This window comes from Engraulis encrasicolus, chromosome 23 (assembly GCF_034702125.1).
Source record: "Engraulis encrasicolus isolate BLACKSEA-1 chromosome 23, IST_EnEncr_1.0, whole genome shotgun sequence".
NCBI classification, from domain to species: domain Eukaryota; kingdom Metazoa; phylum Chordata; class Actinopteri; order Clupeiformes; family Engraulidae; genus Engraulis; species Engraulis encrasicolus.
In genome coordinates this window covers 38343706-38358705 of record NC_085879.1, presented here as the reverse complement: position 1 = coordinate 38358705, position 15000 = coordinate 38343706, and the positions used below count along the sequence as shown (strand labels likewise).

Below are 15000 nucleotides of genomic sequence, written 5' to 3'. Positions count from 1 at the left end.
CCCCGCTATCCATCCATCATGTGCCTATGCCTATTGTTATAGGGCTTTTTTTATATGGCTATGCCTATTGTTATAGGGCTTTTTTTTAACTTTTTGTTGAAAACTCCTCATTCACACATGGTATCCATTATACTTGCTGAATAATTATCATGCTTCTGTCGGTGCTCTTAAATTCATTAAGAGCAGTTAAAGGTTAATACTTTTGACCTAGTTTTTTTATTTCCTAAAACGGTTAATTACTTAATTAATTTATCGTTAAACTGTGAAGCACAAAAATGACTGTTTTGTCCTGTACAAAAAAAAGTTTACAAAGCTTACAGATTGTGTATACAAGTGGTGTTGGTAAAGTAACAGTAATGGTTGATCATCCATTGGCCAATTAAAGGTAAACGTTTGGTTAACATTTGTTTCTTCTTTGATCAGTTAAACTTTAACTGTCAAACACATGAATGACTCCTTTCTCAAAAATGTACAGATCATGTATACACAATAGGTGTGGCAGTATAGCAACCCAAAGGTTGATAATTTATCGGCTAATTAAACCCCTTAGCACAGAGCCTCTGTTATAACCTTATTGCCACGGAAATGGTAAAGACCAAGTATTAACCAGTTACCTCAAGACTCTGGGTATTGTCATAGCAATGCTTTTATGATGTAGCTGAGTGTTCCAGCAAAGAGTAAATAGGCCCGTCGAGGGGCCAATCTGCAGTAAGAGGCTACGGTTTTTTACTAAATAGGCTAACCAAACATACAAACTGCTTGCCCTATGTCCTGTATCAAAAGTGTATGTATAAATGCATACGTATTCAGTGACTCAGATATACAGCCAGAGCAGTCAATAGCATAAATGCTTCATGGGCTTGTTGCCTGATGAGAATGTATCACAAAATCAATGGGCACAGGAGCAACTCCAGTGCACACTTAAAGAATACAAGTTCCCTGATCATCTTATAAAGCGCAGGAAGTGCCTCTATTTCATCTTCTAATGTAATAATCTCCTGTGCGCTCAGTACCCATGACAACAGTGATACATCAAGATTTGGAAACTCTGCACTGAGGGCAAAATGGAGGAGGCTATTACCCGCTGGTGACAGAGAGGTCATCTGTTTTTTTTTCCTCTCCCCCCTTTCTCTTTCTCTTTCTCTCTCTCTCTTTCTCTTTCTATGTCTCTATCTCTCCCTCTGTCTGTGTCTGTACCTTCATGTGTCTCTCTTTCCTGTGTGTGTTTCGTTCTTTCTATCTATCTTTGCCTCTCTTGGCTTTCTTCTCTTCCCTTTTCCTCTCATTTCTCTATTGCTCTCTCACTCTTTGTCCCCCTCTCTTCTATTCTACGTCTTTCTCTTTCCTCTGTGTTTCTTTCTTTCTATCAATCTCTACCTTCCTCTTTCGGCTTCTGTCTGCCTCCTTCTTTCCCCTCTGTATCTCTCTCTTTCTGTCTCTGATTCTCTATGCCTCTCTCTTTCCTGGGTTCCTCTTTCCCTCCCTCTTGCTGCTACTCTATCCTCTCTCTCTCTCTCTCTCACTCACTCACTCTCTCTCTCCAACTTTCTGCCTCCCTCTGTCTCTGTCTCTATCTTTTTATCTATCTCTCTGCTCCTTCTCTCTCTCTCTCTCTCCTTCTCTCTCTCCAACGTTCTGCCTCCCTCTGTCTCTGTCTGTCTCTTGCTCACTCCTTCCCTCCCTCTCTCTCTCTCTCCAACTTTCTGCCTTTCTCTCTCTCTCTCTCCATTTCTCCCTCTCTCTCTCTTTCTCTCTCTCTCTCTCTCTCTCTCTCTCTCTCTCTCTCTCTCTCTCTCTCTCTCTCTCCGTTTCTCTCTTTCTCTCTCCAACTTTCTGCCTCCCTCTCTCTCTCTCTCTCTCTCTCTCTCTCTCTCTCTCTCCGTTTCTCTCTTTCTCTCTCCAACTTTCTGCCTCCCTCTGTCTCTGTCTCTCTCTCTCTCTTCCCCTCTCTCTCTCTCATTTTCTCTCTCTTTCTCTCTCTCCATTTCTCTCTCTCTCTATCTCTCTATCTTTTTCTCTCTCTCTCTCTCTCTCTCCCTCTCTCTCTGTGTCTCTCTCCATAGGAGGAGGAGCTGGTGCGTGACAGCCGGGGCTTCTATTTCCGTGGTTACGGCCTGGGCCACTGCTTGCAGACGAAGGACGGCACGCCCATCGACGGCTCCACCTCCGTCTTCGCGCCCTCGCCGCCGCCGCACCCCCACATGCACGTGCTGTACGACGGCGACGCCGTGCGCAAGCGCTTCGTGGACCGGGCCAAGCGCATCGACACCATCTCGCGCGCCGTCTTCCCGCTCAGCTTCCTCATCTTCAACATCTTCTACTGGATCACCTACAAGGTGCTCCGGCACGAGGACATCCACGCCAACTTGTAACAAACAAATAAACACGAAAGAAAGAAAGAAACAAACAAAACACACATCTCGCATCCTTCTACTGGATCACCTAAAAAGTACTCAGACACGAGGACATCCACTACAACGACGACGCAACAGACACACAAACAAACAAAGAAAAACACACACCTGGCCTCCAACTTGGCTTTCTTCCCATGCTGAATCACCTACACGGTGCTCCGGCACGAGGACATCCACGCCAACTTGTAACGATGACGTAACAAACACACAAACAAACACAAAGTAAACAAACAGACAAACAAAAACACACACCTCGCATATTTCTACTGGATCACCTACAAAGTGCTCATACACGAGGACATCCACGCCAACTTATAACGACGACGCAGCAAACACACAAATAAATAAACAAGAAAGAAACAAACATACAAAAACAGACACCTTGCATCTTTCTACTGGATCACCTACAAAGTGCTCAAATACGAGGATATCCACTTGCAACGACATCAACACCACAGCAAACAAACAGACAAGCAAGTAAAAATACACACACACACACACACCTCCAACAAAGTGCTCAGACACGAGGACATCCACGCCAACTTGTAACGACGACGACAGAGCGACAAACACACAAACCAACGACAAACTCTCTCTTCTCTAAACCTCTTCCTCTGTCTTGCTCTCTCTCTCTCTCTCTCCGCCACTCTCTCTTTCTTTGTCTTTGTCTCTCGCTCTGTCTCTCTCTCGTTTTCTCTCTCTATCTCTCTCTCTCTCTCTCTCTCTCTCTCTCTCTCTCCACCGCTTTCTCTTTCTTTCTCTTTCTCTCTCTCGATCTCTCTTTCTCTCTCACTCTATCTTTCTCTCTCTCTCTCTCTCTCTCTCTCTCTCTCTCGCTCTCTCTACATGCTGTATGATGGGTACATGGTGCGCAAGCGCTTCGTGGACCGCACCAAGCCCATTGACACCATCTCATCGACATCCATGCCAACTTGTAGCATTGACACGAAACCCCAACAAACAAAAAAAAACAAAAACAAAAACACACACATCGCCTTTTTCTCCGCTTTCTTCTTCAGCAGCTTTCTATCTTCTCTTTTATTTATGTAATTCAATTCTTTCTCTTCTTTGGGATATTTATGGCTACTTCTGTTGGTTTGGGTTTTTTTACTTTTGCTCGTTTTGTTTTCTTTCGTTCCAACCGAAACTGCCTGTCAGACAACCATACATTTAAAAATGAGAATGAAGTATTTCAGTGGCATACAGTACAGTATATTTGCTCTTTTTGAACAACACATCGAAAAACTGTCATGTGCTGTCATTGCTAAACCTTATGTGCTCAGGTGTGACTTCAGGATTACAAAAGGACATGTGATATGTTGAGAGAAAAAAGCTAAACGAAAAACTGACAACAGCAACAACAACAACAACAACACAAACACAGCAACAACAACATGTGTCCACTCCGAGTGGACAGGCCCGCTGACAGGGGAGGACAAACGGGTCAGTTTCCCAGGCCCAGGGAGAGAGTGGGAAGCCCAGAGTTGACTTCCCATTACATTGTGTGCATTGAGAGAGGGGGGGCCTTTCAGATGATTTTGTCCCGGGCCCCGTAAAAGCTGCCAGCGGCCCCTGCGAGTGGGCACTGAACTGTGTGTTGGTGGTAGAAGGCTTTTCCTCACTCTCATTTCTCCATCTTGAGTGTGAGAGGATCGGCTACAGGTGACTGGTGGAGTAGGTCTCAGTGCCTCCAAGAACTCAGATAAAGGCCTAGTGGCAAAAAAAAAATCATGGCGGAGTCTTCAGGACTGATTTATTTTTTTGTGTTCTTAACTGGATGGAATACACTGACTTGAATTTTCATCTCACGGCGCATCTTTGAATGAATGTTTTTAAAAATAATGTCTTTTTTATACTACTTCCAATTGCCAAACTAAGAATGCGGGTGGGGAAATGGTTATAGGGGGAAAATGGGGATCTTTACTATCAATGGTGGCTAATCAAACAAGTGGTATGGTGTTTCATTTGTGTATGACAAGGCTATACAGATATTATAATACAGTGTATAAAAATGTACATAAACAGAGTTGCTCAATGATTGCAGACAGCACAAATGTGTATCTCTTTTTGTCTAAATTTGAATAAAATGGATATTCTGCCAGGAAAATCTTAACTGTTACTTGTTTATTTCGCTCCCTCGTCTCTTTATGAAGAGGAAAAAGAAGCTCTCTTGTTGCCACTCAAAAAAAGCAATCGAAAGGTTCAGCAAATTCACTTTTGGCCCCTTTCGTTCATTTCACCGGAAATACTTAGTCAGGATATTTACAGATTGATTTCCTGGGGACAATTATTTGCGGTCATATTTATATCCCCGAAACGCGGAGCGTCGGGGATGTAATGGTTTTGCGTGCGCCGCCGCCGCGTCCGCCGCCGCCGCGTCCGCCGCGTCCGCCGCGTCCGCCGCCGCGTAAGGTCTTTCGTGTTAACGCGATAACTTTTGAACGGATGTTTGGATTTGTCCAGATTTTTGGGGTGAATGCTCTAGGGCAGGTTCATGAACTGATTCGAGTTTGGAGGTCAACACTTTCAAGATGGCTGAATTCAAGATGGCCGAATTTTTGTTTGGTCCATAACTTCTGACCGGGTGGATGGATTTGTCCCAGATTTGGTGTGTGAATGCTCTAGGGTAGGTTCATGAACTGCTTCGAGTTGGGAGGTCAACACTTTCAAGATGGCTGAATTCAAGATGGCCGAATTTTTGTTTGGTCCATAACTTCTGACCGGGTGGATGGATTTGTCCCAGATTTGGTGTGTGAATGCTCTAGGGTAGGTTCATGAAATGCTTCGAGTTGGGAGGTCAACACTTTCAAGATGGCTGAATTCAAGATGGCTGAATTTTTGTTTGGTCCATAACTTCTGACCGGGTGGATGGATTTGTCCCAGATTTGGTGTGTGAATGCTCTAGGGTAGGTTCATGAACTGATTCGAGTTTGGAGGTCAACACTTTCAAGATGGCTAAATTCAAGATGGCCGAATTATTGTTTGGCCCATAACTACTGACCGGGTGGATGGATTTGTCCCAGATTTTGTGTGTGAATGCTCTAGGGTAGGTTCATGAACTGATTCGAGTTTGGAAGACAACACTTTCAAAATGGCGGAATTTTCATTTGGCCCATAACTTCTGACTGGGTGGATTGATTTGCCCGGTAACACCTTATTTTAATGGTTCACCATTTCAGTGAATCTACCATATTAGGTACAGTGTAATAACCAATGTAACAATATTTAATACCATGTAATACTAGTGTAATACCAGTGTAACAATATGCAATATCAGGTACAGTGTAATAACGAGTGTAACAGTATGCAATACCATGTAATATAGTGTAATACCAGTGTAACAATATGCAATACCATGTAATACCACTTACGCACAAACACATGATGTAAGTAGAAAAAATTACATTGTATTAAATATTGTTACACTGGTTATTACACTGTACCTAATGTGGTATATCCACTGAACCATTAAAACAGTATTACCATTTGCCCCACTTTTTGCTTCATTTTCACAATAGTCGTTTGGTTTTAAGCCTATGCACGTCATGTCACGTCTGTATGTATCATATACGTTTACGAAATGGTGGACGGGAGTGGTAGGAATGATGGGGGACTGGAAGCGTCGCGTTTCGGGGATATACCTAAGCAGTCGAAGGCGACTGCACAGGCAGTCTAGTTTTCCATTAGTTTCCATTTAGGAAGTGTCAAGAAATGCCGTTCCTGGTTCCATTAAGAAAACATAAAATACATGAGCCATTCCTTCATTTTCTGAGATTGTGAGTTGCGGCCGTTTTTGCGCTCGCGAACAAAAGGCAGAAAAGAAAGTCTGCAGGCTCCTGTAATGTACCCCCTGGATGCCATTCTGTGGCCTTCATTATCACGCGCACAAATATGGTGTGTGTGTGTGTGTGTGTGTGTGTGTGTGTGTGTGTGTGTGTGTGTGTGTGTGTGTGTGTGTGTGTGTGTGTGTGTGTGTGTGTGTGTGTGTGTGTGTGTGTGTGTGCACGCGCCCATGTGTGTGAATGTGTGTGTGTCTACTGGTGTCAACCCAGGTCATATCACTCTGTCAAACTCATTCATTTTTCTTTGTGGCTTCCTATAAAGGATGCCGTGTTAAATCAACATATAAAGACAAGATTTAACATCTTCTAGATTATATTTGGTCCCAGAGTATACTCTGTAAGTGTTGAATTAACACTGCAACTATGCGAGACAGGAGGGAGAGAAGGAGACAAAAAGAGACTGAGAGAGACTGTGAAAGGAAGAGAACTATGGATAAAACAGGATCGAAGGGGAGAGAGAGAGAGAGAGAGAGAGAAACAGAGAGAGAGAGAAACAGAGAGAGAGAGGTAGAGATTGGGAGAGCATCTGCAATATGGAGGACAAATTGAGTTTTTAATGACAAAATTAAACCATTTTACACAACTAATGAGTGAGAAAAAATGAGCTCTCCACTCAACTCCTATGCCAGAAAAAGGACAGTTAGAGCAACTTGGTCTGGTGAAACCTCCCATAGTTCTCACTTGCTATAAGTTAGTTGCTGTTTTTAGGCCGACCAGAATGCTGCCTGTGACACCAGCCATGTTCTGCACCAAAGTGCTCACCTTCTCTAACTGCACACTTTATTGCACCTGCCTCTAACTGCATGTGACCTCTATATTACCGAGATGGGGTCAAGTGAGAGGGTGAGTGTCCAGGACTGAACTGGCCATCTGGCATAACGGGCATTTCCCCGTGGGCCCCGCACCCTTGTGGGCCCGTACCCTCGTGGGCCTCTATTTTCAGAAATGTTTAATAGAAAAAATATGCATATATTTTTGGAGCCCTGTGAGTGGCTGTCCAAATGTGCCTCTAATGTGAATAGTGTGCCACATTGATGATCAGTACCAGGGCTTGACACTTGCACCTGCTAACCGGCCAAATGCTGGTAAAACTGGGCTGTGGATAGTAATACTTGCAGGGTCACTAGCCAATTTGGCTGGCCGCTTATTCCTTGGCATGACATACGCATCATAGTGGCCTATATTCTGTTGTTTGCCCCTTGTGTATCAACTGTTTGTATTTAAGTTACGTAAAGAAAAAGTTAAAAGTTTCTTAAGTGAAGAGAAAATCCGAAGTGCTCAGGGAATTGTTCAGAAAAAATCTTGAAGGTGCTCTTTGGTGTTGGGGAAAAAAACAATATCTTGTCAAAAAAGGGAGTCCAAGGCACTCTTCTTGTGGAAAAATATTAAAAAGCCTTTATTGAAACATGGCTAATAAGTTTAAAAACATGGGAGCAGAGACCCACGCGTTTCGGCGCAAGCCTTCTTCAGGGTACTGCTCAAACAGGAATTCCTAATGATATTTTAGATTAAAAGTTTCTATTTGCTTGATATACTTCCATGTAGAATGCTATACACTCATCTTGTATTAGCACATCATCTTCTGAGGTTAGACGTACACCACCAAGAAAAAAAAAACAATATAAAATTTGTGGCGAGTGGAATACCTGAATGGCTAATGACTTGGAAAATCCACTAGCCACAGTGGCCGGTGGGTGAAAACGTTAATGTCAAGCCCTATGGTTTACCTGGTATAAGTAGTAGTATGTTTCTGTGTTGATTTGTAGTAGCCTATGTTCAGAGTCTAAGAAAATTTGGTATAAAAGGAGCATTGAAGTGACGTGACGTGATGAAGTGCCGCTTACAGAGCTGTGATCATCTGCCACACCACACCAGTGAAATGTGAACCCCAACCACTCAGTTTCCTGCCAGCGCTACTGCACCTTGGAACCATTGTCAGCCATATCGGTGTTGACAGGCCTGACAAAACGATCACCGCTTACAGTGGTCTGCAGTGACACAGTACTGACAGGGCTGACATGGGAGGTCATCATAGATAGATAGATAGATAGATAGATAGATAGATAGATAGAGAGAGAGAGAGAGAGAGAGAGAGAGAGAGAGAGAGAGAGAGAGAGAGAGAGAGAGAAAGAGAGAGAGAGAGATAGATAGATAGATAGATAGATAGATAGATAGATAGATAGATAGATAGATAGATAGATAGATAGATAGATAGATAGATAGACTCAACACTGGAGTTTTGATAACAATAGCACTCACTTTGTGAGACGGGGAAAAGATGACAATTATGTTTATGACCATTCAGACAATGAAAGGAGTCGGAATTGGAAAAAGACAAACATGTTTTGCAAACATCTCTTTTGATCATTTAAACTGACAAAAATGTCAGACTAAATGACTTAAGAGTAAACATACCTTGACTAGAGCAAGACTTTAAAATCCAAATGTCTAGAAAGGGAATAGCCTACAAATGAAATGACCAAGGTCAAAACAAAATGTACGGTTAAAAACATGGACACCACACATCACCAAGCATTTCTTTTTCTCAGCAGCGCACAAAGCACAGTCAAGCGCACATCACATCCCGATGCGGTGACCCAGACGAGAAGTGACAGCAAGCTTTTCCCCAGAGAATGCCGTGGCTTCTGTGCGATTGAGCGCCGATTGAGTCCCGGCGCATTCATTTAAGCCCCACACCGACCGGCCCTCCCTCCAGAGACTTTAAGTACGGTTTTATGTTTTTTTTCGAAAGCAATCCGAGCGCAATAGGCAAACGTCAAAACGATTGGCTATTGTATGTCAGCATGGTAGCCTAGCCTATATCCCCAAGAACATCTGAGGGAATGAGAGAGTGAGCGAGCACAACACACTGCCTGAGACATTTTTTTTTTTTTGCAAGGTCTTGTTTTCTAGAAAAGACCAGTGTTTCGCAGTAAAAACACAAAATAAACTGTGAGCTTGGTTTCCTCAAGCTGTTTAGTAAATCTATTTATACCGATTTTTTGCCTCACTTTCTCTTCGAAACACAACACTGACTTGGCCATTGTTTAGTTGTGTGCAGGGGGGGAATGTGCCTTTATTGGTGTAAGGAGCTTTTCTAAATCTGCACACCATAACTGACATGCACAAAATGCGACTATGCGTTCTGCCATCCCTCCATCCCTCTCATTCATTCTCTCTCTCTCATTCTCTCTCACTCTCTCTCTCTCTCTATGCACCCATCCTGAAAGGCGCATTTCGTTTCAGTGCTCAGTTTTAAATCGAGAGATGAGGTGCCGTAATGGATTCCAATGAAACAAAAAATCTCACAGATGGCCATTTCACTCTATTGCTTTTCAAACACACATTACACACATCACGCCACCCAGCCCCGCGGCCTACTGCCTACTTCCCCTCAAAGGCATTCCCTTTGATAAAAAGCACTTTGAAAAGCTTCGTTATTATTGCACATGTAGAATGAGAATTGAGAGGCGCTTTAAACAAACATTACTTGCCACCAGTCGCCGCCGCCACCGTTACCATTTACAATCGGGCATTCTGATTGGCTATTGCCATTGGTAAACAGCCCAGCGGGGGTGTATATATACATAAGGTGTACTACTATGTGGGGGATGGGCTGAAACACAGGCACAGGAGGGAGACTAGCCCTTAACGTGCAAATCAATGAAACCAATCTGCCATTTCATCGGTGATTTGAAGAGAGACTCACGCCCTCCTCACCTTGAACCTTTTCATTTGTCTACAGCCATAATTTTTGGAGCACGTACGGCAGGTCAGATAGGCTACAGAGAGAGAGAGAGAGAGAGAGAGAGGGGCAGAGAGAGAGAGAGAGAGAAAGAGAGATGATTGACCTGCTTCCATAATTTGTGGAGCACGCATGGGCACGGCAGGTCAGATAGAGACAGAGACAGAGAGAACAAGAGAGAGACACACAGAAAGACAGAGACAGAGAGAGAGAAAGAGAGAGAGAGAGAGAGAGAAGTGACCTCCCTCCATAATCTGTGGGGCACTTATTGTATACCAGGTCAGCTAGGATACACGGGGGGAAACAGAGAGAGAGAAGGATGGAGAGACAGAGAGCGAGGAAGATAGAGAGAAAGAAGCAAAGAGAGAGAGAGAGAGAGAGGGAGAGAGAAGTGGAGACCTCCCTAACCCCTCTTGCTCTGTATCTTCCCTTCCCAAGGAAACCCTCACTGAAAATTCCGATCATATATATTCCGGAATACGTTGCCACGGCAGCCACTGCCAGCCACCAGACACCAGCCACGCAGACACAGATTGGAACCTGGAGTCGCCTGTCAGGCAAGCATGCAGGCAGGAAGGCAGGCGTGCAAAAAGGGAACGGTGAGGCCAAGCCAGTGGAGGCAGGCAGTGGGATTTACTGTCACAGTCACAGTTACAGCCGTCCCCTACCCACACCTGAGCCTCCAATGACACACAGGAGAGGAAGGACAGAAGGACGGCTGGATGGTAAAGTAGAAGGTGATGAACGATGGATGGGGGTAGGGATGGGTGGAGGGATGGAGGGGGGTGTGGGGTGTGGGGTGTGGGGTGTGTGGCTGAGCCCTGTCCTTGCCCCGGCCCATGGGGGATAATCAGCATTCTTTACCCTCACTCCACCCCCCTCACCCAGAGACATGCACACACACCCACACCCACACATACTCATACACACACACATCCTGCGCACCCACAGACTCTTACACACACATGCACACAAATATGTGTACACACACATACACGCACACTCATACACAAACATGCAAACACTTTCACACTCACACTCGCACTCACACTCGCACACACAGCACACACACACACACACATGCACACACACACACACACACACAGACACAGACACAGACACACACAGACACAGACACACACACACACACACACAAACATCCTGCCTCACCTTACTGAAGCCAATCGCAGTGTCAACCATGGAGCTGTTCCAAGCTGGTCCAGTGGTAAACCAGGCTACAGTAAGTTAACCTTGAGAGAGTGGTAAATCTTCGAATAGAAGAGTCTAGAGTGCTCATTTTCTTATGACATTTGTGGGTTAGGGACAATGAAATTCTAGGTTATTTCGTCCGGAGGCGGTATTAGGGGTCAAACATACCAAAGCCGAACGGAACGGTCGCGTGGAGGAAGGTGGTCTTTCTGCTTAGTTTTGGCCGGTGTGTTTTTCTCTGCCTTTCACACCGACAGCGTTGGCGTGCAAGGCCAGTCCTGATCAAAACCCCCTCACAGCCAAAGCTAGCGTGCTACTTTGCCATTCATTTGAATGAGACACCGCCGGTCGCCGGCGTGAAAAATACGTTCGAGTTCTATTTTCCAAACGCGCCGCTGACGCTGACTACCGCCGGTTGGTGTGTAAGGACAGATATGTTTCAATGTAATTCACCGACACCGGTAAAAAACATGGCCGTTCCGCAACGCTTTACCGCCCTAGTGTGTAAAACCCCTTACATGCCTACGTCACAATAGCTATGCGCGTCCTTGTTGCCAACGACGTTTGATTCGTCGCCAGGACATCCATCCATACCGTCCCTAATCTTAACCCTAAACCTAACCATAACCCTAACCTAACCCTAAATCGCTTACTACGAAACTAGAGAGTCCCAGTGCAGTGCTCACTGCAGTTCGGCAACAAGGACGCGCATCACTAGTGACGTAGGCATGTCCGGACGAAGTACCCTAGTTCTTTTTTAGAACCCTTGTGGGTTATCTCTTAGCAGGTTTACTACTTCCTGTAGGTTCGTTTAGTCAGGTTTATCACTTAGCCTGTCTTGAAATACCAAGCACAATGTCGGCCGTGGGGAAGGCTAAACATACACAACAGACACAGAACTGCCAGGAACCTCGCACACATGGTGCCATGCCATTCCACCAGGGCTGGGCTTGGACAAAAAAATCATGCCGGGCATTTTCAGCCAAGACTTGAGTTGAGTTGACTTGAGATTTCAGCCAAGACTTGAGACTTGACTTGAGACAATGAAGCCTGTGACAACATTTTTAGTCATCAATTACAAGCTACTTTGACCACAACAGCCAAAATGAATATTCAAATCTGACTTGGAGAGGTCAACTGTATAGCGGTTAGAGGATTGATACCACTACATTGAGGGGAGGTCCAGGCCCAAATCATCAACAGTCCACCTGGCAAATGCCCTGTATGCCATATGGCCAATCTATCCGCGATCTACAGTACTGTGTCTCGTTTGCATGTTTGACAACACAAAAGGAATGAAAACACCTGTGTGATAATCAGCACGCTTTCCTGTCTCTCCAGCCCTCAACACATCACCACTTTGCTGAAGTCAAGCACAATGTCAACCATGGTGAGGAGGACGAGAGAGTAAACACACAACAACACACACAGGGGTGAATTTCTCAGAACCAAAGTTGCGTACTACATTAGCTACTTTGTTGTTGGCAATGCATTTTCCCATTGGCAACTACCGAAGTTGCTAACAGGCTAACAACTTCTCTTTTGAGAAACTTACCCCAGAATTGCCAGGGAACTGCACCTCTGTGCCATGCCAACCCATGATCAAAATGATTCATAATGTTTTTGTTTTTGACAACGCAACATGAAAGGGTTTTTTTTTTTTAAATCACCTGCGATAATTGGCATGCTTTTCCATCACTCCGTCAATCATTCGAGCCAGTTTGCTGAAGCCAAGCGCAATGTAGTAAATGGAGTAAATGGAGTAAACGGACTAAACGCTATCAGGTGACAGGGTTCCACACTCTGCCATGCTATAACCCCATCGAAGTCATCCACCTCTGTGTTAGATAATACAACAGTAAAGAAAGCACCTGGTATAATCAGGGTTGCATTTCTCGACAATATCGTTGCTGCAGTTAGCAACTTACTTGGTTGCAATGCAATTTCCAATTGGAAACCTCCTAGTAAGTTGCTAACTGTTTAACAATGACGCTTTCAAGAAACGGGGTGCAGGATGCTTTTCCCCCATTCCAATATCTCCCAGCTCTATCACCACACACTGCTCTGTGTCATGCAGTCCCACAATACAAATAATTTGTAATGTCAATGTGTTTGACCATATTAAAGTAAAGAAAACACCTGTGTGATAATCAGCACGTTTTTCTGTCTCTCCAGCCCTCAACACATCACCACTTTGCTGAAGTCAAGCACAATGTCAACCATGGTGAGGACGAGAGTGTAAACACACAACAACACACACAGAATTGCCAGGAAACTGCACCTCTGTGTCATGCCATCCCACAGTCAAAATGAGAATAGCGTTTCTGCTTTTGACAACTTCAAAGTAAAACATCACTCTACCGCTCTAGAGGGTGGGGAACCTTTTTCATTCGAAGGGCCATTTCAAATTCATCGGAGGGCCGTACCGTAAAAGTCCTCCGGGGGCCGTACTATGACTACAAAACAAGAATTCCCCCCCTCACTTTAGGCCTATATTGAAGGCAGCCACCTTTTAAACAAATACCACCTTTTCTAGGTTCCCTGAATATAACTTAATTGTATTGCAAATGCATTTTCTAAGATTCCTTTACAAAATATGTCATATTTCATGTGAAGCTAAATAACATTATATTATCAAAGTCCAATCTCACGCACATCCAGATGCTTTCGGTGCAAGTTCAAAAGACGTTAAGTTCATAAAATGATGAAAAAAGAAGAACCGCAACACCGATGCTCCCATTTACTTAATTTTTTTTTCTTTTTTTTTCTTTTTTAAAATGAAGTAAATGGGAGCATCGGTGTTGCGGTTCTTCTTTTTTCATTATTTTATGAAGCTAAATAACATTAAAATTATATCGGGGGCCGGCCCAGGAGACATAGGTTCCCCACCCCTGTCCTAGAGTCACTCCACCCCTCAACCAAGCCACTTTGCTGAAGCCAAGCACAAGCACAATTTATTTCGATGTATATGTGTGTGTCTACCTATTGGGCCCTGAGCCTGTAATAAAGTTTATATATATAATGTGGTGAATGAAGTTTCTTTTAAAAAAAAAGACGTCAGATGTGAGTAATACTAGCCTAATACCGACTGAGATTTTTATTTTTTATTTTGTTTTTGTTTCTTCTGTTATGTTATGGTTGCTTTAGTTTGGTGTATGTTTGGATTTATGGTATTTTTTATATTGTGCTGTACTGTCCTTCCTTTCCTTTGTTTGACGTGTAATTATATGAATGTTAATGTCTAATGGAAAAGAAGAAAAATGGCGTAAAAAAGACATGCAATTGCTCCACAACTATCAGGTGCCAGGAAACTGCCACTCTGTGCCATGCAATCCCACCATCAGAATGATGAATAATGCCTGCCTGGGTTTGACAACATGAAAAAAAAATCACCTGGGATAATCAGGATGCTTTGCCGTTCAATGCCGCGCAATGTCATCATCTCTAGCAGGGAGTGAACAGACAGACATGCAATCCTCCACAGAACACTGCCAGGTGCCAGCCTCCCACACACGCACTATGCCACACAGAGGTGGAGCTAGATGCAGGGCAAACAGGGCATTTGGGCCTGGGCAAAGGGGCCCTCTCATATTGGTGGCAGGGGGGACCTATTATGACCTTGGCAGGCTGTATGGGGGGTCTTATCAGTATTTTGCCCTGGGGCCCTGTGTACTTATTGTTCCACCACTGATAGCATGCCATCTCACGAGCCAAATGATTAATAATGTCTCTGTGCTTGACAACATGTGAATCTACTGAATGAACTCGCAATTCTCAATTTGAACTGACA

General features: G+C 44.2%; 1 protein-coding gene across 1 annotated transcript in view; it reads left to right on the top strand.

The window, feature by feature from the left end:
• The window catches only part of glra4a (glycine receptor, alpha 4a), a 53665-nt gene extending 51293 nt beyond the window's left edge, over nucleotides 1-2372 (top strand). Inside the window, exon 8 of the mRNA XM_063189789.1 lies at nucleotides 2064-2372. Within this exon, the coding sequence (XP_063045859.1) occupies nucleotides 2064-2372 (309 nt within the window). The remainder of the gene's footprint in view (nucleotides 1-2063) is intronic.
• The last annotated feature ends 12628 nt before the right edge of the window (nucleotides 2373-15000 follow it).